This window comes from Rhea pennata, chromosome 15, assembly GCF_028389875.1.
Source record: "Rhea pennata isolate bPtePen1 chromosome 15, bPtePen1.pri, whole genome shotgun sequence".
NCBI classification, from domain to species: Eukaryota; Metazoa; Chordata; class Aves; order Rheiformes; family Rheidae; genus Rhea; species Rhea pennata.
This window is the reverse complement of record NC_084677.1, coordinates 18,262,872-18,286,067: the sequence shown is the minus strand read 5'-3', so window position 1 is coordinate 18,286,067 and position 23,196 is coordinate 18,262,872. Positions and strand designations below refer to the sequence as shown.

Sequence of the window (23,196 nt, the reverse complement as noted above, 5' to 3'; positions counted from 1 at the left end):
CTTATTCAGCAAATTATGATTTTCCCCAGTCACATTAGGATTGTGAGGTAGAGCACAGTTATAAACTCTAAGGAAGCAGAACAGAACGCTTTATTTACCCGGTGTCGCAGCCTCTTGATATGACGTAGCCTTGCAATCCATTTGGATGGGTAGGTGTCAGTAGGGTTTGACCGACTGTGGTGAACCTGGGAAGCCATCTAATTTGGGAAAGGTGAGAAGAAGTGGGGAAAGAAGAGAGCAGGCACTGTAGCATAACTATGACAATAAAATTAATGGAATATTTTAGTACAGTTTGTCAGTCACCAAAATAAAGTTGTTACAACTGTTCACATGCCAACTCTGACTCAAAGGTTACTTAAACAAACGAAGCAGAAAACCTAATTGCTTTAGGAAACCCTATTCATTTCATTGGTAGTCAGTGATGGACCAAGATGCCAGCTGAAAGGCAGAAGGTCTCAGGGAGCTCGGGGTACTCACATTAGCATGCAGGGCCATCTGACGTGCTACAAACGGCAGGTTCTTATCAGAGATGACCTTAGCAACACTTGTGTCTACGAGCCCCTCCATATCTTCATTTTAAAGAGAAGAGAAACTCATGTAAAATACAGATAAGAGAAGAACAAGACAAACATTGCCAGTAATTAAATGTACAAGTAATAGAAAACCTGAGGATTTTCAGTACAGAATCTCAGAAGTTTCCATCAAGCACTACAGCTCCAGTTGTAACAAAACTCACATTGTAACTTAATACAACCAGCTCTTAAATTCTGGCTGCTTTGTAAAGGTTTGATGAGGGCCTGCTTGAGCACGTTACCCCATAAATCAAAGTGGGAACTAAGAGCACTCCAGAAGTCCCCATTTGGTAAGAGGAAAGCAAATGTCCCTGCAGATCACCCAAACAGCATTGCTGAACTTAGCAAGGAGCCTCAACCAGCCTCCAAGGATCAGATCCTGCAGTGCTGGGAAGGACAAGAGACGCTGACCAGCCACAGGGATCTCTACCTCCCATCTCCAAAGGCACTTCCAAGCAGTTGTCAGAGGGATCCGCTGTACTCTGCTGACACTTTACTTTGTCTTAAGCTTGAAGACCATACAAGTGGTACAAAGGGAAGATGCCTCCTATCTTGGGGAAGATTTAGGAATAGGACATCCTGAGATACAGGGCAGCAAACTCGTTTCAGAGCATTTCTCCTGGAAGTTTGTACTTTTGAAACACAAAAACACTCCAAAGTGAAGGCAGTTACTGCATCATGATTACAGGAAAGACTGAGAACAAATGCTGGAGTGATTCCTACCTTTCCGACACTGCAGTGTCACCAGATTACAGTCATAGTCCAGAGGTGTGATGATAACATGCACAAAGTTGAACTGACCCTAAGGAGAAAACAATAAACAGTAAACCAGGTTTTACCGGCAGCCATCATGACCCTTGCGAACGCCACGTGCTAGCACGTGTGAATCCAGCGAGGTAAATAACCTCCAGTCGTGATCTCAACACTGTCTGCCAAACTAAGAACATTAAGTTTCTATAAACAGCCAAATATCTGTTTTACAACACACCCATGAGTAAAATCTTGTACCTTTATTGTTCCCAGTTTAAATTCTTCTCCAGAATCATTATAAATGATAGAAACAAAATCATTCCCAAGGTGCCTTTTCTTGTCACAGCGATATTTATCCAAATCCTTAGTGGGCATCAGAGTAGCAATGTGAAAAATGGCTGAAGAAGAAACAGAAAAACCCTTCAGTTGGGCTGGGAAAGCAGTACCACCGTGGATCGGGGTAGAGGCAAGAATAGGGCCCCTGTCTCAGCAATGGTCAAAACACGGCATTTGTCTGAAAGACAAAGTAATGCCAGGACCACAATAACCAAAAAGTAAGCTGTGCTCCCCTGATAGGTTTGTCTTCATTTGTGAGAGCTGAACATGTCCTGGGCCTTCTGGATTGCTCTGCTTGGTACCTGGAGCACAGATCACGATAGGCAGCACACGGAAAGGGGACCCTTTGGAAGCTCCCTACCTGCCAGTTTTTTTGTCTTGCCAGCACAGCCTTTCTCTAGCACCAGGCTCAGAAAAGTGCATTAAGGGTCTGGCTTTCAGCACGTGTCAGATTTATACTGGAATTCTAATCAAGCTAGGGTAGTTAGCTATCTATGTACATACAATGAATAGAAGACTGGGGGAGAAGTGCTTCTAGGTACTTCATGGCCACAGCAACACGATGAGCAGAATTTGCTTTGATGAAGAGTTAAATATCTGAAAAAGGAATTCCCGTAACTGAGCTCTGCAGAGCACCAAGGCCATAGTAGGGAATGTGCAGCTGGCTCATTGAATCAGATTAAATACCATGATTCCAGTTGCAAGATCAGCTGGGATGCACAGAGTTATATGAAAAATTTGGGAAGTTCATCATAACCTGTTGGACCTTAGACTGTATCTACACTGCTTAGTGCTACAGCACCTGGGTAATGCTGCAGTTCAACTAGTAACAACCATAGATAATGACAACCCTCCTACTTTCAATTTTGTTCTTAAGTGAAACTTTTAACAAATTTTTGTCAGGAACACTTCCTTCAGTTAACAGCTCTTATAGCAGCTCAAGAATGAACAGCTTAACTGCTTATGCTACAGGCCTCTATGTATCACCAAATCAATATTTGATTGTATAGATTATTTTATAAGCAAGCAGTATAATCTTTTTTTCATAAATAAGGCATGTAGACACCTCCCCAAAGTTTCAACACACAACATACAGAGATACCAGAGAAAAATAGGAGAACAGATGTCTCCAGGTCAACTTTACCACACCCTGGGAAGGTTTGTAGGACATGGCTCAGACTTAAGATGAGCTGAAACCAGCCTTCTGCAGACATCTTACCTTGCATAATGTCATCATGCCAACAGTAGGTGAACTGTCCATCCTCCCCACACACATCAAGGCCACCAAGGTAAATTTTATCAGGTTGACAGTCCTTGAGTTCAATGAGCTTCCCTAACCCAGTCAGGAACTCTGTATAGCGATAGGATCCATGTTCATTTGACAGAATAGCAATTTCATTGTTGTTCTGGGAAATAAAAACAAGAGTCCCACAATGAAAGCGAAGAGTACTCAATCAGCTGGAGCAACTAGGTTCTTTCTTTCTAAGACAGGCTTCACACAGGCTCCAGATCTGACAGGCAGAACAGCAAGACACTTTCTACACAGACGGTCCCAGAGGTACTTAGAGTGCACAACTTGTGCTGGCTGGGTCAGAGTGGCAGACTATTCGCAAAAGGCATCACAGTTCCCAGAGCTGGTCGCGTAAAAATGGAAAAACACCAAGACTTTCAAGAGTCATCCAAAAATAAGAGAATCTTTTCCTACATATCAAGATAACCACAGACAGTACTGAAACTATCAGATATTCATCCTGTAACACAGGTACGAGCCATGAGGATGGCAAAGACTAGTCTTCCAGCATTTTACCTTGGCTTGAGGCACTGCTTTTTAGTGCAGGAAACTAAGGAAAAACTATAAGAGCAGTACAAATTTCACGGCTGGAGTAATGCTGCTTGGACTTCTATTGAAATGCAGCTATTAAACAATTAATGCATTTATATGCAACTCACCTGGCCTTCTCCAACATAGAGCACTGCGATCTTGTGCGTATCATAAGAAGGAATTTGATCCAGGAGCTGCACTGATCTTTCAAATGTCTGCAATCAAAACATTTGTCACGTCTCTAAACAGTAATTTTCTTCAGACACCCTCAATCCCTCCCCATAATCTCTTCCGGATAGTGGCATGCCACATAGACTGCAACAGTACAAAGAGTAAGCAGAGATTCCCGACATTCGGTATGTCTTTCTCTAGGAATGTTGCTCTATTCTGTTCTACAACAGGACATGAGCATCAGTTTGGGGTACAGAGCAGGGCTATATGGCACCTATCAGGCTTTTTTTTCTTTTTTATTTCAGATGAGATTACTCTGGCAAAGTGTATGGATTAGATGCATTCACCATAACAAAGTACAACATCTCAGCTGCAGGCATGGAAAATTATCTTGTCTCTTTCTCTGAAGAACACTTTCAGCAGAGGGCATCACCTAATCCCATCCCATCTTCCCGGTGCCTTGCCACCTGGACCAAAAGCGAAGGGAGACTTCACCACTCGGTCTATTGTGCTCAGTTCATGAGCACACCATCAGCGTCACTTCTTCAGGAAGTTTATGATTAATTTCTCATACTAGCACAGAAAGCTCCCTGGTCACTCCCAGTTACACTGACAATTGATAGGTTTGTCCAGTGACACTCTGCCATCACCACCTACTGCTCAGTCTTCATCCTGCTTTCCTACAAAAGCCCAAACCCCATGAACCATCCTGCCTTCTGGCTGAGATTCTGCACCAGCCCCAGAAAAATCGCCCAGCATCTGAGAGCTATTTTATACCTTTGGAGTTGGTCTCCATTTGTTCCAGAAGTAAAAACACCTCAGCTCTCAATCCAGAGCACTACATAAGCACTGCCAAAGGAAAATGCATCCAGAAAGCAGGAGCTACCAGGACTAGAGTACAGAAAACTTCACCTCTGCAGCAGTCAGTAGGAACCACCTTTAAACTGCACTATCCGAACCAGACATTCATTACTATGATTGATGCTGGCAAAATAATAATGATGCTACAAAAATCATCTAGCAGTATTACTTAAGGCACCCTCACCTACCTCATTTGGCAACAAAAGGGGCTTGTTGTTTTCGTCTCCGAAGAACGGGGAGTGGTACAACTGCAAAAACACAAAGCTGGGGGCAGGGGGGAGAAACAAGTCCTGTTACCATAAACACTAAGCCCACTTCAACCTGTTGCATATAAGAACGTTATACAGAGAAGAAAAAGAATTTACAGTCCTAGATGAGTATTATTCATCTCTCAAAGACACTAAGTGCCTGGACTACATCCAGTCAAATACGAGCCCACGTCAAAATCAGTCATCATCTCCAACAGTGGCAGCTACACAAATTCCTTATCCAAAAGGTAATCTCTACAAAGGATGAAGGAGTGGGAAGGCACTCCTGCAGCACAGTTAGACACTTGTACTTTACTCACAATTTTGGGCAATGTCAATATCTAACATTCAAAAAGCAGCTATTATAGCCACACGTTTTTCCTTCTGCTAAGTATTTTGCACTTTGTATTTCTTGAAAAGTAAGACTAGTAACTCATCCCATTCATAGCTGAATTAACTCTGGGTTAGGCAAGCTGTACGCAAGCCACAGATGTACATTTGGACCCCAAATTCGGAAAGAGTAGACTCATTAGAAAAATACTTATCTGTTTCTTTCATTATTTAAGAGATGTACTTCCTAAGATTGCAAAGTTATTAACATATTATTAGTTTTTCTTTTTAACTAGGTACTTTTTTTAAAAAAACAAAACAAACAGTAGACCAGTTTGATCAAATCCAGTTGTGGCTCCAGCAATTACAACCTCACTATTTCTAGCTTCAGATATGCCCCACCACCCACCTTGGGTTTATTCCAGGTACTTTCTCAGCATTGGAAGCTGCTGTTCTGCTCTTGAAGGCATCTCTCTCGATCCTTTTGCCTCTCCTTGATGGGGCCGAGTCAGAGATCGTGTATCCTCTGGGCCGGTGCCCAGTGGGGGAGCGAGGCGAGGCAGCAGGCACACCACCATCCAACCCGTCTGATCCAGTTGCTCTGGCATCCTCCCCCCTGCCCAACCAACTGCCCAGCCCTTCCCCTTCCAGGTTCCCAGACTGAGATTTTGATTTCACTTCTGTGCTCAGCCTTCTTGTTACTTCTCTGCCATTTGCATCTTTGAGAACCTCCTGCAGTGTCTGTAGTTCAGGGGAAGAGCTCGACTTGCTGAGCGGCTGGGACGGCTGAAAGGAAAGTTCCTCCAGCGTTCGGCCATCCTCTGAAGGGAGGACTCTCCCGATAGAAATTCCACCCTCTACCAAGTCTTCTGATTTCAGAGATTTTTCCTCTTGACTAGAGGTCGAGGAGGACTTAAAAGAAAGAAACAAAGAGGAATGGTTTTCCTAATAAATAAAATAAAAGCTGACACAGTAGTATTTGAGACATCCTCAGACACTTCCAGTGAAAGATGAGAAGTCCCAAATATAAAGAAATGCACATTGAGGGCCCTGTATAAAACAGGTATTTACTGCTGCTGCTCTCTATGCAGTCCCTTATGAACCATCCAAACTCTCAACTATAAAGGCATGTACATTTCTGTATCATTAGTGAGTGCCTAAAGGGGATAACAAGGTGGAGGACTCAACTGAGCAGACAATCTCCAGTGTCTGAAGATGAGGTTGTAATACAAGACAGATTTAGTAGCCTGCTGTTTCTCCTTACCCTGCTGTATGTTTCCTGGGGTTTACCAAATCTTTCCTCATTCAGGACTTGATCTGGGCATGCAGCCTCAAAATCTTCACTCTCTGGAGACTCAGCTGGGGAATCAGTTTCCTTCAGCTCCATTTCTGACGGGCTCCCTTCCTCCAGCACTACCGCTGATTCTACCAAGACACAATGCAGAAGAACCAAGGTCTACAAAGAGGCACCAAACAGTAGGACCCCATACTTTCCTCTGAAGTACCAGCCTTTTCCCTATGGGATTTCAACGGAAGGCCACGTTGGATGTGTGGTCTAGCTCTTTGATCTCATGTCATGTCAGACTTGTTCCTGGTTTCCCTTTTGTATAGAATAACCGATCAACTTACCCTCATAGCAAAGGGCTGCATCTACTTTTGTCAAAATAAGTGCAGTTGTTTCCAATTGTTACCGATGAACAAGTAGGGGAGAGAATGAAGAAAATGGGACCTTGTGCACACTCAGTTATCAGGACAGACAGTAACTACAGAGATGTAAGAAAATAAAAGACTGGCATTAAAAGTCCATTATTATCCAGGCAATGAAGACATCAGTTCTATGCAACTATGCAAAAAGAATAAGTCTTTCTTGCATTGAAATGCCTTATAGCGGCCTAGAAGGAGATTTTTATTAGGAGTCATTTACTTGCAATTTGGCAGTTTTCCTAGTATGTCTCAGTAGAAGCAAAATAATTCAGCCCTGGACACATGAAAAGACGAGAGAGGGAAAGTAATACATGCACTGCAACATTACTGGGAAACCTGCATGTGGCATCTGATCAGACAAATGGTTAATGAAACCACACTGACAAGAAAGCTCCTTGGAAGCCCTGTCTATGTTGGAGGAGGTTGTCACAGCATATAACTCTCTCTACTCCAGGTAAGTAACTCTGACCACAGAGATGAGTCTGACCAAAGGCTCTTCTTGGCCTTGCTTTTTTGTCCTGAGGAAAAGGCTGGAGAACAGGAGGCTTCCCGTTATGCACACAAGGGACTGGAAGACCAATCTGAAAGGCCAAGATTTGTTTTCCAATTTTTTTAAAAAAATAAAATAAAATAAAATAAGCACACACACATAAAATAAAAATAATCAGCAAAAAATAAGTATCACTAAAGCAGCTTTTCCTGGATTGATTTCAACTCGCAGGACCAAAGTTATTTCAAAGAAGCAATTAAGAGTTAGCATTGCACACACATACCTTCTAAAAAAAAAAACGTGCTGATCTGGTTAGCTGTCCAAGCCAGAACACACCTGCATATACCCAGTGCTTCCAAGCTTCCCCAGCTCTTACATTACTGTCAAGATTGCTGTGTTTTTAAATAATGTAAGCACTCATTAATTACACTGTAGGTGGGAACAGAATAATATGAGTAAAGAGAAGTATAGAAAAATATTTTATTGCAGCATTTTTGTATTGCTTTAATAGGCCTGTGTCAACAAGAACAAGCAGTTAAGAATACCCTGCTGTTCTACAGAGAAATTTCCACTGAAGGAGAGAAGGTCGAAGGGAATTTCAACCCGCTCATTAAAATCACAAAGCACTGCAGATTATCAAAGCAAAGCAGGTGCTGTGCTCATAAGGTATGCAATTTGATTTCTATGTAATTTATTTAGGAAGACAATTTTAATGAAAGATTTTATGCTGCTATTTAGCCTCTAGAAACTAAAATTTATCACATTTGCCCCTGAAATATATTTCTTATCTTTTATTTTTAAAAATTGCAACCAGCACAGACTATAACAAACGGCTTCTTGTATCATATTCTCTGGCCATTTTTCTGTGGGCTGAGCAGCACGGGAGCTGAGCTATCCTCATTTCAGGGTAGCTCTTCCTAAGGCACACTCTATGTTATTCTCAGAAGTGGGAGCTTTCAAAATTAGCAGAACACAAAGCCAATTGTGAAATGAAGTTGAAAATAAATAATTTACTTAATCAAGACTCTCAGACATTTTGACATGTGATTCAACACTATGCCTCATGTCTCGCAAGCCAGCCCAGCTAAAACAAAAGTTGCCTTAAGAAGCTGTCTGCACTTGCAAATGTTGGATCTGGCTTGGACTTCTTCATGCTAGTCAAGATCCCATTTGTTGAGAGTAATGAGACTGGGTACAGACAGGAGACATGAAAGGGGAAAATGAAGTATGAGGGATACAGTTTCTATGAATCAGAGGTGTTCTTCTATGGCAATACTTTTTTTTTTTTTTCCTTAAATATATATAAATATACCTGCCCAGGATATGCTCCTGTGCAACTTCCCTTGACAACTGGACTGGTACATGGAAGAGAAAGAGGCCACTGCAAAGGGAAATCAAGTGAGCAGCTACATCAAAAGGAAAGAGAGACTATATGAAAAAAATTAAAAAGCACAGAGTTTAAAATGTAACCCAGAATCTATTTTAAAATAAAAAAATAAAAATAAAATAAAATAAAAAAACAAAGGAAAGAACAAGCTGGGATAAGCTCACTAGATGTCCAAGGGATACTTTCAGGGTAGAGGGTCTCAACATGAGTAGGGAGGCATAATCACATTCAAACAATGCAGACTCAAACTGCTCTGTCAGAAGAAAGCATCTTTAACTTTTAGAGCTAGAAAAGGGAGAAGCCTTTAGTGACATTCTAGCAGAAGCAGAAAACCAGTCTAGACTTTTCCTGAGCTACACACTTTTGGCAAAAGATAATTTTTAAACATACAGAAGAGTGAGGAGTAGAAATATGAATAAAGATCCACACAGTTTTAGCCTCTAAAAAGGCTAAAAAAGAGCAATACGCATATGACAATTTGATAGAAAACTTCTTCAGAACATTAATTTGTCGGACAGTTCCAACAACTCTACAGTAGAGGTTGTATTAATAAGACTGGCTAAAATTATTTTCTCACTGACTGCCACAGGACTGAAATTCAAGTGGGTGATTCTTTCAACTAACCTATTAGTGTCTATGTACCAGAAACTTTAAAAATTCAATGAAATTTTTCACAAATAAGATTTTTCTTTTAAGTCATGAATTAATTTTGGCTTGAATTTTGTGTTTTACGCATCCTGAAACCTTAAAACCATGTTCTGCCAAAAAGGCCTTGGTCAAGAGTGAGCTTTTGTTGTTTAGAGCAAGTATTTTTACTGGATTTCCAAGCAATCTACATTATTAATGCCACCTCCAAAGAACAGCCTTTTCCGCTGTTATCACCAGTCAGTTGTACTAGCACCAGCAATGCTGAGAACCTCAGATAGTTTTAGATATATTGATGATTAGAGTTCTGAGCAGAGCTTGCTTACAACGCTTACAAATTCTAGCTGTTGGTCAACACTAAGCCTCCCAACACTAACAACTCCTGTGGAAGTGAACTAGTGCTAATGTCACCAGGCAGCAGAGTCAACATACCAACAAGTTTAGGCAAGTGTTAAAACAAAGCCATCAAAAGAAACTCAAGTGATTCAAGCGCATGAAGGCCAAATAGTCCTTTTAAAGGGTAATATATCCACCACAAGAAGCAGGATTTACACTCTGCTGTCTCACACTGTAAAACACAGTGGCAACTAATTGACCCTGAAGGGCATTCTCCTAGGAGCCTAGTGCTGTCAGCAGCCAACAAGCTTTCATACTAAAGACAAGTGGAAATGGAAATGCTGCACAGGAAGATTCATCCACATGTGGGAAGCCCAGACCAGCCCCAAACAAGCAGGGAAGGAAAAACACCCATGTTTTTTTTTCATCTTCATCTGGGGAACACTTAACATGACACTCATTACTCCTCCAAAGAAACTATTTCTTGTTTAAGGAAGAGAGATGCTTTCCTGATAGAACATCAGGAGCAAGGAAGAAGAAGAATTTTCACTGAACACTTCTCTGCTACAGAGAAGAGTTGATTTCCCTTCCCCTTACTACATTATTCCTCATGCGGCTAGCTTTATTGTTCTAGAAGACTCGCAGTAACTCCAAGTGACTTTAAACACCCTAGTGGCAGCTACACTGGACGCACTGCTGGCCAGACATCTCTCACCTGTATTGGAACGTTGGAGAAGGGATGGCTTCGCTGTCCCAGTGGCCAAGCTGGAGGATGGGACAGAGAGGGATTTATAGAGAGCTGTTTCTCGGTGTTCCTTAAAACGCTCTGCAGCCATGAGTGCATTGGAGAGCTCTTGCAGGGGCATATTGTTGATATCTGAAGAAAAAGGACTGAGCGGGTTCTCCAGACTCATTAGCCAGCTTGTGTTACCTGGTGGAGACAATTAGGGAAGAGCGTTCAGTACCTCCACTCCAGAAAGTTTACAACTCACAGTAAAAAGCATAAACTGCTTTGCCTTTTCCAAGTAAAATCAGAACAGAGCAAGTTCTCAATTCTCCTGACACTCAGAAGATCACTCAATTTCCTATTTTTAGTGAGTAGCTCCCAGTACTCTATATCTCACATCAAGCTCTTCAAAAACTACCACTGGTAACTCATCACCTCAGCAGGCTCTCAAAAGGCATTCAAAACACTCAGGTATTTTAATTAATGCTACTAGGTCGTTTCAGCTATTTTGTCTTTAAGGAACTACCAGTTGAAATAGATAATTCCCAGTTTATGTTTTAGGACACCGTACAGGCATTTTTTACCTTCAACATCTCTTTCCCTAACAGTAAATACAACTAGGCACTCTACCTATAAGCCTTATTCATCTTGCATCTAGGATGGGAGGCTGAAACACAACACAGACAGATTTCGAAGAAAGAACATAGTGCAATGTAAAAACAGGAGACACAAAGTAGCGTTGACATCATATGGTTCTATTTCTGTAACAGGACTTAATCTAAGTCTTCAGTCTTTTCACAGGTCTTTTGTAGCTTTAAAACACTAAATGATTTCAAAGAATCAAGTATCAGACATGTTAATTTCAAGAGGCAGAAGAGTCTACAGAGTGAAGAGGAGATCCATTTGCACTAAATATGAATTTTTCTTCTTCATTAGGCTCCAGTTCCTTACCTAATCAAAAAAACCCACTCCATACCCAGGTAAAAAATACCTGTGGGTCTGCGCACTAGGATTTCTGCCCAGCCCTGTGTCAGCAGAGGGACATATGCAGCTAAGTTTGCTTTTTCTTTCTGCAAAGGTGTCTGTGCAGCAGGATTTGTCTTCTCTGTTCGAGATGCAGGAGCTGGAGGATTCTGTATCCCTTGGGAAGCTGAGCCACTGGGGAAATGAGAGGTTGAACTGTCTAAGGCACCAACACGTAAGGCATGACCACCTAGCAGGAGAAGCACAAAACAGAAAGGAGAGCCATGTTTAGCTACCACTAAAAATATCTCAGAAACAGCAAGTCTTTTGAGCTCCTCTAGCACCCATGCTCACTATATTAGGAATTTAGGAGAACTCTGAATGTGTTTCTTTTAAACCACGAGGCTAGCTAAATACAGGTGATTCTCACTGCAAATGCTCACCACTTAAATAACTGCCAAAGCTTCCTGTAAGGAGAAGCAAGCATGAGAAGCACCTCCTGAGGCCAACAGCTTCTGCTACTTGTCCACTATAAAACACGAGACAGGCCTAGATTCTCAAATTAGTTGACACTTGTCTACTACTCAGACCTAACAGCAGCTATAAGGAATTTACCAGACATGGATCTGACTCTGTTGCGAGAGCTTCTGCAAACCTGCTGCCCAGCTTGAGATTCTAGCTTTGCTGGAGCTTCTTTAGTTTGTCTGACTTGTGAAACAGGGTCTGAGCTGTGGAAAAAGAAGAATGGCAACACTGAGAGAGCAAGCAGTCAGGCTAGACAAATATGAGTCCTCTTTAGTTAAGAGGAAAGATTTGGCATAACAGTGGTTGAATTGACTTTGCTAGGAGGCTATTTCTAGAAATAGAAGCAAGGCTTACCTTGATTCTGTGCTGCTTTGGAGCTCTCCACAGTCAAGGCCAAGCAGGGACCTTGTCCCCGTTCCAACACTTGTAGTGATAGTCACTAGCTTGTTACCAACCAGCCATGTCTTTGTCCTTCCTCCAGCCAACAGAAACTCACCCACAGGAGACCTAGAAACACATTTGTGGTGAACACAGTTCTCACACTGTGGAGCACAGAGGCTATGCAGGCAACTTTTTCTGTTCCTATGTAGGAGATACTGCTTTCCTCCTTTTTCTGGTGTCTTTTAACTTACTTTCCTCCCCATCCCAATCAATGTACACATTATCTATCAAGATAAGGGATGAGCTGACTTTAGTATCAGTTGATAGCAATGCTACTGCTGAAACACTCCTGGGACACACATTATAGAGCACTACGGAAAACAGTCTTGCCTGAGCTACAGGCCTCCTGGAAGAGATTAGCAAGAAAAATAAATGCCCTTGATTTGAAGCCAGCTGGCATGACACTCAGTTCTGTTGCGAAGAGGATGATTATCCAGCAAGGAAATAGAGCAAACCGCTGCTCAGACAGAGCATGCCACTGCAGTCTACGCATGCAGCTTTCAGTGCATCTCCTTGTGGACAGTTCAAGGCTGAGGTCAAGGCTTCAGTGGAGTTCTCTCATCTAACTTCATATTTAGCCAATCCAGATTTTATCTGCAAGGAACAGCTTAAGAGCCTGGCTCTGCCAGAATGTCAAGCGTGTAACAGTAATTTTCCACTAATAAGGTGAAATATGAACCTCAAATAAAATCATCTCTCCTACGGATAGTGACTGACCCCTACCTCTTAGGCACTGCAGTGAAGTTTGAAAAGACGTAGCGGGCCATCATATCCAGACAGGTCTCAGTGAGTTCCAGATGGAGATTTTTTAAATTGTCATCAGCCTGAGCCATTGAATTTTCATCCGCAGAGCCCAGGCTTGAACTAGTGATGGATGTTTGTATCCGACTAGAAGAGAATGTTTCCAACTGATAGATCACACTGCAAAATGCTTGTCCCTGTCACCCAAAAGATAGTAAGATGCAGAGCAATCTGGAATACATGCATTTGCCAGAATAGAGAGGGGTAGCCAAATATTAAACCCATAACATAGTCAAGATATTTTTGGATCACTCTCATATTGAGTTTTGTAGATTGTCACTGTAGAATGTATGTTTTACCTGAAGAAATTGAGAAATACTTAAATGTTCACCAACTGACAGGTGATGTTGGGTAGCTCATGGGCAGCTGCACCAACCAAAGAGCGAGTGGCAACACCATGCTTTGCATTTGCTAATCTAGAGTGGCAAGCATTCCATGACATAAGCAACCTGCAGAGATTCCCAGGCAACATGGTGCCCATGAGCCATAAATTATAATGTTATGGTTTGCTTTTTTCTCTGTTGCATTCTTCACATATTTTGATTTTTTTCCCCAAGAACAAATTCAATCAGTGTGTAAAACTTCATTTAATTTGAAATATATATAAAAAAAATCACTCTAAACAGTACATTTGCACAATAGAGAGTAATTCTGCCTTCAAACTAACTGGGTTGGGAATGCAATTTGAAACAATGAATTGCAATAGTTGGCCGGGTTGCAGTAATTTATAAAGACAACTCCTTGTGCCATCATAATAAAAGCTAAGTTGAGGTATGGCCAAATTGTCATGACAAAGGAACTTTCGTCATGATTAAGGGTAATTATCTGAATTTTCAGTTGCTACAATTTACACATAAATAAAAGAAAAGAGAGTCAATAATACACTAATGGAGACATTAGAGAATGAAGTGCCAGAAGCATATTCACAATCCAGTCACTTCAGTATCACTCCCCCAAATAAAATATAGTCAGAAGTACATATATAGGCAGTAAGGTTATACTGACAGCAGGAAATATATTCCCTACAGATTAAAGTACAAATCTTCAAGTTCAGATTTTCAACTAACATGTTACAGATAACATTTTAACATTCAAGGGAAGAGATCTTAAGATCTTTAAGAAACTAGCATATGTGAGCAAATCAATGCCCATGATCAAAATTTGTTTTAGTCGTGAGAGCAATGGCTTTATATGGGCTGAGCATACATTTCACCCTTCACTGCTCTGCAGAGATATAACTTAAGGTTTCATGGCCAGTTACTTTGGTTTAAAATGCTTCTGCCAGCTCTCTTTACCTCAAAGAACAAGTGGTAAATAAGGGCCCAAAATATTCCTCAGTTTGGAGGGAGGGCTTGCATCTAAGTTTGAAGAATATCAAGCCCTTCCTACGTCAAGTCACTTCCTGGAAGGTCAAAGTTTTAGTGAGTTTTTAAGCAAGGATTCTCATTTGCACAGAATGCAACCTTTCTCTTCTCTCTCTTCTCTTTCTCCCCCTTCCCCCATTTTTACTTTGGAATAGAAATTTTTGTTGCTAAAGCATCAGAGAATAGGGCAAATTAAACATACCCAACACAGAGTGTGGTGTGACAATCCAGCAGCTGACACTGGGAAGCCATGGGATATCCATGACACTTTCCCAAAACCTAGATTGCAGCTATGACCAGATTTTTAATAGTCTAACGAAGTCATGCAAGCATCCCACATGCAAATCCACCCTGTTTCCACCCGCCCTTGCAGTAATGGTTCCAAGTGCTGAGTTGCTCTTGGATTCTCCCCATTTAAAGTGCCTCTACCTGCGGACCACATGTTCAGACACACTGATGCTGCGGGATCGGAAGGCATCAACTGCAGAAGATTCTTTCAGCTCTTTCACTGGAGGAGAGTTATTCAAGCCTTGCTTTGCATTTTTGGCTAGTCTTAAACTACTAGGTGGAGAAGCACCAAGCCCCAAAAGAGGTCACAGGAAGGGAGGAAATCATTGTAGGGATGTAGGTTGAAAGATCACAGGTCACAGGGTCAATATTGGGGGATCCCGGAGGGTGATATAAAATAAAACAAATGCCAAAAAAGGAAAACAAAAATTAAAACATACAAACAAGCAGAGCTGAAAGCATTAAAAAGACAAACCACATTTTGAAAACAAGATTTTAAATGTGCTACAAAACAAATGAAATTAGTACAAGTTAAAACAAAAACTGATTGAAATGATAGTTGGAATACTACACTGTCTTAAACAAAGGCAAAAGCAAAAGCATCTGAATGCCAATTTGTCACAAATTTCTCAAGATGTTTTGTGCATTTCAGCCATCTCTTGCACTACTTTAACTCACCATTTATTTCAGAACAGCTAAAAATTGACTAGTTCCATCGAGACTAAATCGCAAGATCCTAAAATGCCTTACTAATACTAGATAGCAGCACATTCTTCCAAGAGACACAGGACTCTTATCAAGCCATCTCTACACTGTTAGGTCTGGCCTGGACACAAGCTTACACCCTGAATCACAAACATCTGTTCTGCTAAACCTCACAGGGTCAGTCAGAGGTGCCCCTAAGCTCAAATCTTGGGACACAAGAGGAGATTCAGCCCTTCTGAAGGAGACTTATCCTTCCTGCACCGTGTGGATGGAATGGCAAGACAACAAACACCCTTTTGGCTGTTGCTGACTGCATGACACTTTTCTGTCAATCTTATTTCAGGTGCCTTAAGGAAACCCATTTGACTTTCAACTGAAACAGAAATGAAGATAAGCTTTCACGCTGTCAGGTGCCAGCCACATGCAGGAGACAGCAATTACATCTAAGAGGTACTTTAATTAGTCACAGTGAGATTCATGCCTGGCTGAGTACAAATTTGGACACAGCAGTTGGCCCATCAGCTCACATCAGTGTATAAGAAATGCAAATACTTATTTAACCCATCTTGCTCTTGCTAAACCTGACTTATTGGCAGTTTTCCTTCAGCGAATGATTACACAGTTCAGATAGTCAGTCGCAGGGATCAAAGTTTATTTCCTCTTCTCTTCTCCTCACAGTGATGACCTCTGACAGATTACATTTTCACCACAGCTGGAGATGCGACCACAGAGACCACAGGCTTACACTCTGAGATAATCATCTCTACCAACATCATGCCATTCAGGAACCCTGGGATTGATCCTGATCTCTTGCAACACCCAGCACCTTACCCAAGCACATAAATGCTTTTTTGAACTTACAGATTGAAAAACCAAGTAAGTTTCTCAAGCAAAGAAACAAACATCTGCTAGAAGCTGCTTCCTCTCTCACTTCAGCACAGTCCAAACTGAGACAGACTTAAAAGCAGTGGCATTTCAGCTGGCGCTTCAGCTGCTGCCTGAGTACAGCTTCCAGTCCTTAACAGAGAATTCTGTGGAAAGTGATCGAACGCTGTTCATAAAAGCAATAGCCTTTAGATACAGTAGTATTCCAACCTGGCTGAATTAAACAGATTTTGAAAAAAAGATCAGTTGAAATTCTAACTTGAGAGGCAAGTGGCAAATGACATCTCCTCCAAATTTCTGAATGAAAGCAGAGGGGATGGATAGATGAAAACACAAAACAGCGTTTACAACTATAGCACAAAGGCAAGGATGGTGTTTCTTCATTGCAAGATACTCACTGAGCCTTGCAGTTAAAGTAGAGGCACTTTCCCCAGGGTTCAAATACCACTGTATGCTTACTGCACATAAACACTGAAGCAAGTTAAGTGAACCAATTTAGGCAAGCCTTTCAGGTAAAAGGACATTGGAGACCCCCTGTATGCTTTCCAAGAAATATTCTCCCATCTCTGCAAACAGTATTTTGAAATACTGCTGACAAGGTACACTCTTAATCCTAAAGATATCAGGACTTTGCATTAAACTCACACACTGGTTTCAAAATTCCAAACAGGATCAACAATCTGGATATATGGATATCCCCCCATCCCACTCCCCTGTGCCTTGACTTGACAGATAACACTATGGGAAAAACACAGCATTGGCTCACTCAATGTATACACGTTGCTAATCACAACAATTTCTCCAGCAATAATTTAAATAGTCATTACAAGTGAATTGTTAAAAAGAGTTAACACTATCTATAGGAACGTGGTCATTCCCTTCTCTACTTCAGGTAGCACTGTACTGACATACATCAACTGGAAAGAACTTATTCCAAAAATAAATAGATAGATAAAATAAACCTCACACCTTACCGTAAATCTTACATAACAGCTAGGGATATCCTCATATGTACTATCAGACTGTCAGCTTAGTTTGATTCCAGTTTCTTGCCAGCCTAGGTGTGTCTTTTACCAATCCCTTGGCCTAAAGAGGTTTACTTTGCTTGCTTAAATGCACTGCCAGATTTTGGATAACTAAACCCAGCTTTCTTCAGAAAAACAGAGAAGAGAGTGAGCACTAAAACAGGGAATACATGACCCTTCTGGAGCCAAATACAATTTACCTTTTTGGCCTCTCATTCAGGCTTGTACTACGAGCCCTGAAACTGTCCTTCTCTGGCGTGTCATCAAAGGAGAGGAGGACATTTGAGCGCAAACCCTGCAAATTCAGACAAACAGATAACGGTTTGAATGATCAGGACTCACCTACGATCATAGGCCAATGCCCAAGAACTCAAATTTAGTTTTGAAAAAGATGTTAACATGGAAGAAGAATCTTTCTGGCTTCAGACAGCATCTTTACATTGCTCAAACCAGTTTTTAAATCGTCATTTTTATTATGTGTTGTTAGATTCAGTAGTATCCATTACCTTTGTAATATACGGGACAAAGTCCTTCCGGAAGGGAAGTCGACACCGAATGAACCACATAGCTATCACATGATGGGCGAGGCAAACAATGTACTGGTTAAACCTAAAACAGCAGAAAGATCTCCACAGAGTTTAATGCTGTAATACAAAGATCTCCTATTTCAGAACTGAACAGAGGGATTTTTCTACTAGCGGGAAAAAACGTTAGTTTACATAAACTTAAAGAAAAACACCTCAGAGTTCAGTTTAAACAGATATTGTGTTCATGGTGAACACAGCCCTCCTTTTACTAAAGCCTGAAGATACCAGGATAAGCAACATCTCACAAACAACACTGACTCAAGCATTACAAAAGACAGCATGTCTCATTCACTTCATTTTACAGTTGAGGAAGAAGAGAACAAAATTAAGAAGTATATTAGCTGTGAACTTACTTGGAAGGATTTGTGTATGGTAGGGAGATGGCAAACACACTAGCATACTGCTCTGCTGCAAAGTTCCTGTAAAGGTGAGGCAGCCTTGCTAGAGCTGGAACAGTTCAAGGAGGGGAAGAAAAAAACAAATAAACAAAAAACAGGTGAAGTCTGAATGTAAACTATTCACTACAACTCAGTTTAGTCCGAATTGTTTTGTTTCTTCTAAATCATTAGCTGACATGGAAGTTAATGTCACATTGTAATTCCACAATCACACTATTTAAGTTGTAAGTAGCAAGGCAGCGAGAACAGCTTCATACATCCCGTAACCGTGTCTGAGCACTACACAAAGCATGCCTCTTTTTACCAGTGTGTGCAACTGCCTTTAGTAGAAAAAGAGCAACAAACAGGATGATCAAACATTTACATCTTGATGATTGTGCAAGGGCAACACCGAAAACCAAGAAACCATTACAATGCATTGCATTTGACTAACACAATCAAAACAACCGTATTCTGTAGTTGTAAATGTATTTTCAGACTGAAGACCAAATATAGAACATCGTAACTTACTTGAAAGAAATTCTAAGAGAGGGATTGCCATATTGGCAGTAGCAGAAATGTGGGTTAATTTGACTATTAAGACAGGAAGTGCCTTTATGATGATATCAGGCATCTCGATGCTACAGACAGAGAGTGCCACAACGCACTGGTTTGCACATCGATAAATAAGACCATGTTCCAGGCAATACACTATTTCACGCTAGAAGAATTAAAAAAAAAAAGTCATGATACAGTGAAAGAAAACATCTGTGATATACTATCATCTGACTTCAGTTAGCATTTCAGAATGCCTTGCAAGGTATCACTATTGCAAACCTGTGTGATATACCCATACTTTTACCCAAAATCCATTCACACAGACACTGGAACTCTAAATAATGTTGCAGATATCCCTGTATCCCAAGCCAAAACCCTAAGAGGGGACTACCCCTAAGAGGTAGAAGTTTTAGAAATCATTACTTAAGTTTCTGATCGAACCAGAGATGTATTAAACTTCTCTTTAAGGGCATTTTGTGTCTTTCTGTTCTATTTTTTATAATGTTTATTTTTATATTTATCAAGATCTTTCAGCAGAGGTTAAAGTCACTCACGAAGCTATGAGGGAGACACAGGTGTGAATGGAGAACAGTGAAACCAACTAGCCAGACAGTTACTGCTGCACAAAGTTAGCAAAGTATTTTGTCATCTCCTTCCACCCCAAAAACAGTAGATGCAACTTTTTATAATACAGGAAGAAAGTGCTACCTTGCACCAGAGTCCTAATTGTCTAGTATGAGAAAATTCTCTACTATTACTGGTTCAGACTCTGTTCCCCCACAGCCTATTACTTTCCGTGGTACCTGTTTAGCTTTGTCCAGGTAATTATGATAAGATATTAATGCCGTCAGTACTGGAACTACAGCCAGATGCAAATCAGTGCGAGAGAAGCCTTCTGGGGTACCATGTAGCCTGTCAGTAGTCTTTTTGTCTGTGAGCTGATAAATCACACATTAAGTTAGAATACATCATGCTAAAAATACCCTCTAAAATGCAGCTAAAAGGCAGTGCCTGTAACTCCATTTAGAAACATTTTACAATTTTACTATTTACAGATGGTGTTTTACAAGCTAGACTTGTCAGAAGCACACTTTTAGCAATAACATTAAAAGTAATTCCCTTAACTAGTTTTGGACAAAAGTTATCCAGGGCTCCACTTAACTCTGACTGTCTCAACAACATCATGTAAACACACAGACAACTTAAAGGTGGTACCTCAACAGCCTTCAAAAATGCAGAGACAAATGCAAAGACATGCTAACCTCCAAAAAGAATCTGAAGCCACATAACCATCCATGAAACCTGGTTTTGTATCTTTTCAGACATGAAAGAGTATACAGCTTTACAGAACAACATAGTTGGAGAAAGTCTGCTTGGAAGAGAGGGTTATGAGTACAGAACAAGACTTCTTGCTCTCACACCTGTGTGTGTGCATACCTAAACACGTACACGTATGTATATACATTGTATTTGTATACATGCATGCACACAAATATATACTATATATATACACACACACACACACACACACACACACACATTCTCTCTCTCTGTAATTAAACATCTAAAATCACCCTCACAAAAAGGGGAGTGAGGACTGACAAACATGCTAATCTTCAAAACATTAGACTGAAATAAAAAATCCTCAAGTAAACTAAGGATCTGGTGATTATGTATCAGCAGGGCACACGGTATTACCATGTAGCTCAGTGCAGAGGCCAGGAGGTCTATGTTACAAGGAGAGGTTAAGAATAGCACTTTATAGTGGAGGGATTCTGGTAACTTGTTGAGGACCAACTTTAACACTTTCCAGTCTGTCTCCTGGAAAAGAAATAAAACATTAAGGAGCTTTAAGGTAGAATATTTTCGTAAGATTTCTGTTTAGTTTGAAAGTAATACCACTCAAACTTCAGACAATATGCTATTTTGTACAACAGATGTATGTCTTGTCACATTAGTTACATAAAAAGAACTATGTTTTATCCAGCTCTAGGTGCAACATTAGCACTGCAAACTGAAAGGTAACTGCCATTGAGAGCTGACTGAGCACAGACGGAGGCAAAATTCAACAACCCCAACCATTAGCACAAATTTCTGAGTGAGGTGCCCCCTCAGAACATGACAGTGTCCAAAACCAGTACTAATGAGCAATTTACTGTTCATTAGTGACTAAAAAAAATGTATCACTTATTATACTTCAAAAATTTGCAGAAGGGTTTTTTTTAGTTTCAACTGCCCTTTCAGAAATAGGACGACTTTTCTGATCTATGTTGAGCAAACAGATTTTTACCCTTGTCTGTTCTGAAGAGTGCAATGAAAGCCTTGCTTAGTTTCTGAAGAGCTGAACTGGTGCTCCCACTGGTGGTTAGAAAGTTCCACAATTACATAAGTTCTGTCTATGTAGGAAGAATTAAGTCTTGCTTTTTACATGATATTTAGATACTCTGGGATGGTGTTCTCTAGCCAGAATAGTATTTATCACTAAAAATTTTAAAAGCTTGTAACATGTCGTATTTGCCTCATTCCATCCCTTAAAATTGAGTACATCTCTATAGAACATCAACCAGGAAATGATCACTTAGTTGCCAAGATTTCTTAAAATATTTCTTAAAATATCTTGAAATATTTTTCAAGATCAGAATATCTGAAAGTCATTTTTTTTTCTTTTTTTTTTATCTATGGTGAATAGGTTTAAAGATACAAGTAAATTAGTCAGCTCAAAAAGTTAACACTTAAATTCCCAATTCTTAAAGAACTGAGTTTTCCATCATTTTAAATTGACATATTTCACATGAAAATGACAACACTCATTAAGAGTGGACATACTTGCTTCAAACACTGCAGAAGGACACCAAAGACCATTGAGTATGGCAAATGTCCTATACGAATGGTAGCATTCTGGGAAGGCACACTGGGACTTCCTGAAGGTGGAGAGAGTGTACCAGGAGGCTTTTTCTCAGAAGTCCTCTTCTCTGCTTCTCTACAACATGGAAAGGCAGGAAAAAGAAAATAATGCAAAATCAGAATGCAAAAGATCAGAACAGCCTATTCATGCGCCCTACAACTCTACTCTATTTGGTAGCGAATTTGATGACCAAACAACAATATAAATAGTATTTTCAATGAAAAACACCCACAAGCAAGTAGACAAAAAGAGGGAGAGCAAGGAGATGTTGGTTTGGTTAGGACAAAGCTTCTTCTATCCAGGGCCCTCACAAAATTTATTTTTCAGGTTTCTACTAAAAGAGGTATCACTGGGGTATGTTACCAAAAAAAAAAAAAAAAAAAAATCAAGCCAGGCTATAAAATTAGAAGTAGCCAGATTTGTTTGTTCAAATCATTGAATCAAACTTTAATGTGAAAACTAGTTACAGGCTGGAAATTGCAAATATTTTTGCGAAGCTTTGTGAAGCAACAACAAAAATTTCATGTCTGAGATCAAGAGGTTTGCAGACAAATTGCTTGTAAGAGCAATTCACCAATGAATGATTTGCCATAACCCTCCTAAGTTGTAACTACAAACATGCCTAGTAGCAGATTCATTAGAAGATTGAGAAAAACTGGAGATTGTTACTGACGGAATATTCAACTCTTGCAAGAATGCCAAATATTTTTGAAAACAGCATTTGCTAAATACAATGAAAAACCTACACAAAATCACATAGACAATAAGGGCTGAATCTCACTGCTCCATCTTTGTTGGAAAGGCCAAGACGGTGGAGAGAGTCAGCTCGAAGCATGAGCAGGAAGTCAAAGACCTGCAATAGAGAAGACAGAGGAATAACTCAAAACTCAAGCCAGTGGAATATTTTCCCACCTCCAATACTCTTGCAGGTACAAAGGAATAGTTTTTTGTTTGTTTGTTTTTAAGATGCTGTAACTAGTTCTATATTGATCACTTTAAGTCATCACTTCTAGCGTTATGGTACACATGCACACTCCCATTAGCCAAGATGAATTTAACTCTACTTCTGATATAGTTCATGTTCATGTAGCTGCAAACATGGATCTAGAAAACACAATCTCCACCTGCTACCCAAGAACCCCCAAAGACAGCATGCAGCTCTCCACTTGAAAGCATGGGCTACTGCTCATACCTGCAATCTGATGCTGCTAGCAACAGCAAGGCTGTATGCATATATATAATGGCGTTGGACATGATGAATTAGCATCTCATACACCCTCATTGCATGGCTGGCAGGTAAGCTGTAGAGTTTTGTCTACAGAGGAACAGAAACACAGTCAAAAGGCACACTGCAACCTTATTCAGAAACATGTATCTATACTGAAAATTCAAG

At 40.5% G+C, this 23,196-nt stretch overlaps 1 protein-coding gene across 7 annotated transcripts in view; it reads right to left on the bottom strand.

Annotated features, from left to right (window-relative positions):
* Window positions 1–23,196, bottom strand: part of TSC2 (TSC complex subunit 2) — a 37,314-nt gene that overhangs the window by 2,351 nt on the left and 11,767 nt on the right. The window contains exons 17-41 of one of the 7 annotated variants that reach the window (XM_062588530.1): window positions 22,996–23,118; window positions 22,550–22,656; window positions 21,725–21,878; window positions 20,597–20,719; window positions 19,702–19,836; window positions 18,872–19,061; window positions 18,317–18,410; window positions 17,883–17,985; window positions 17,577–17,671; window positions 14,903–15,034; window positions 13,032–13,196; window positions 12,222–12,374; window positions 11,958–12,070; window positions 11,371–11,592; window positions 10,368–10,583; window positions 8,597–8,665; window positions 6,355–6,515; window positions 5,500–6,002; window positions 4,701–4,776; window positions 3,609–3,695; window positions 2,878–3,064; window positions 1,581–1,720; window positions 1,296–1,374; window positions 478–569; window positions 99–197 (exon numbers count right to left, since the gene is read on the bottom strand). In XM_062588530.1, the coding sequence (XP_062444514.1) occupies window positions 99–197; window positions 478–569; window positions 1,296–1,374; window positions 1,581–1,720; window positions 2,878–3,064; window positions 3,609–3,695; window positions 4,701–4,776; window positions 5,500–6,002; window positions 6,355–6,515; window positions 8,597–8,665; window positions 10,368–10,583; window positions 11,371–11,592; window positions 11,958–12,070; window positions 12,222–12,374; window positions 13,032–13,196; window positions 14,903–15,034; window positions 17,577–17,671; window positions 17,883–17,985; window positions 18,317–18,410; window positions 18,872–19,061; window positions 19,702–19,836; window positions 20,597–20,719; window positions 21,725–21,878; window positions 22,550–22,656; window positions 22,996–23,118 (3,618 nt within the window). Of the gene's footprint in view, window positions 1–98; window positions 198–477; window positions 570–1,295; window positions 1,375–1,580; window positions 1,721–2,877; window positions 3,065–3,608; window positions 3,696–4,700; window positions 4,777–5,499; window positions 6,003–6,354; window positions 6,516–8,596; window positions 8,666–10,367; window positions 10,584–11,370; window positions 11,593–11,957; window positions 12,071–12,221; window positions 12,375–13,031; window positions 13,197–14,902; window positions 15,035–17,576; window positions 17,672–17,882; window positions 17,986–18,316; window positions 18,411–18,871; window positions 19,062–19,701; window positions 19,837–20,596; window positions 20,720–21,724; window positions 21,879–22,549; window positions 22,657–22,995; window positions 23,119–23,196 lie in introns of those variants that run through there. The other 6 variants (XM_062588531.1, XM_062588532.1, XM_062588533.1 and 3 more) reach the window with 6 other exon arrangements.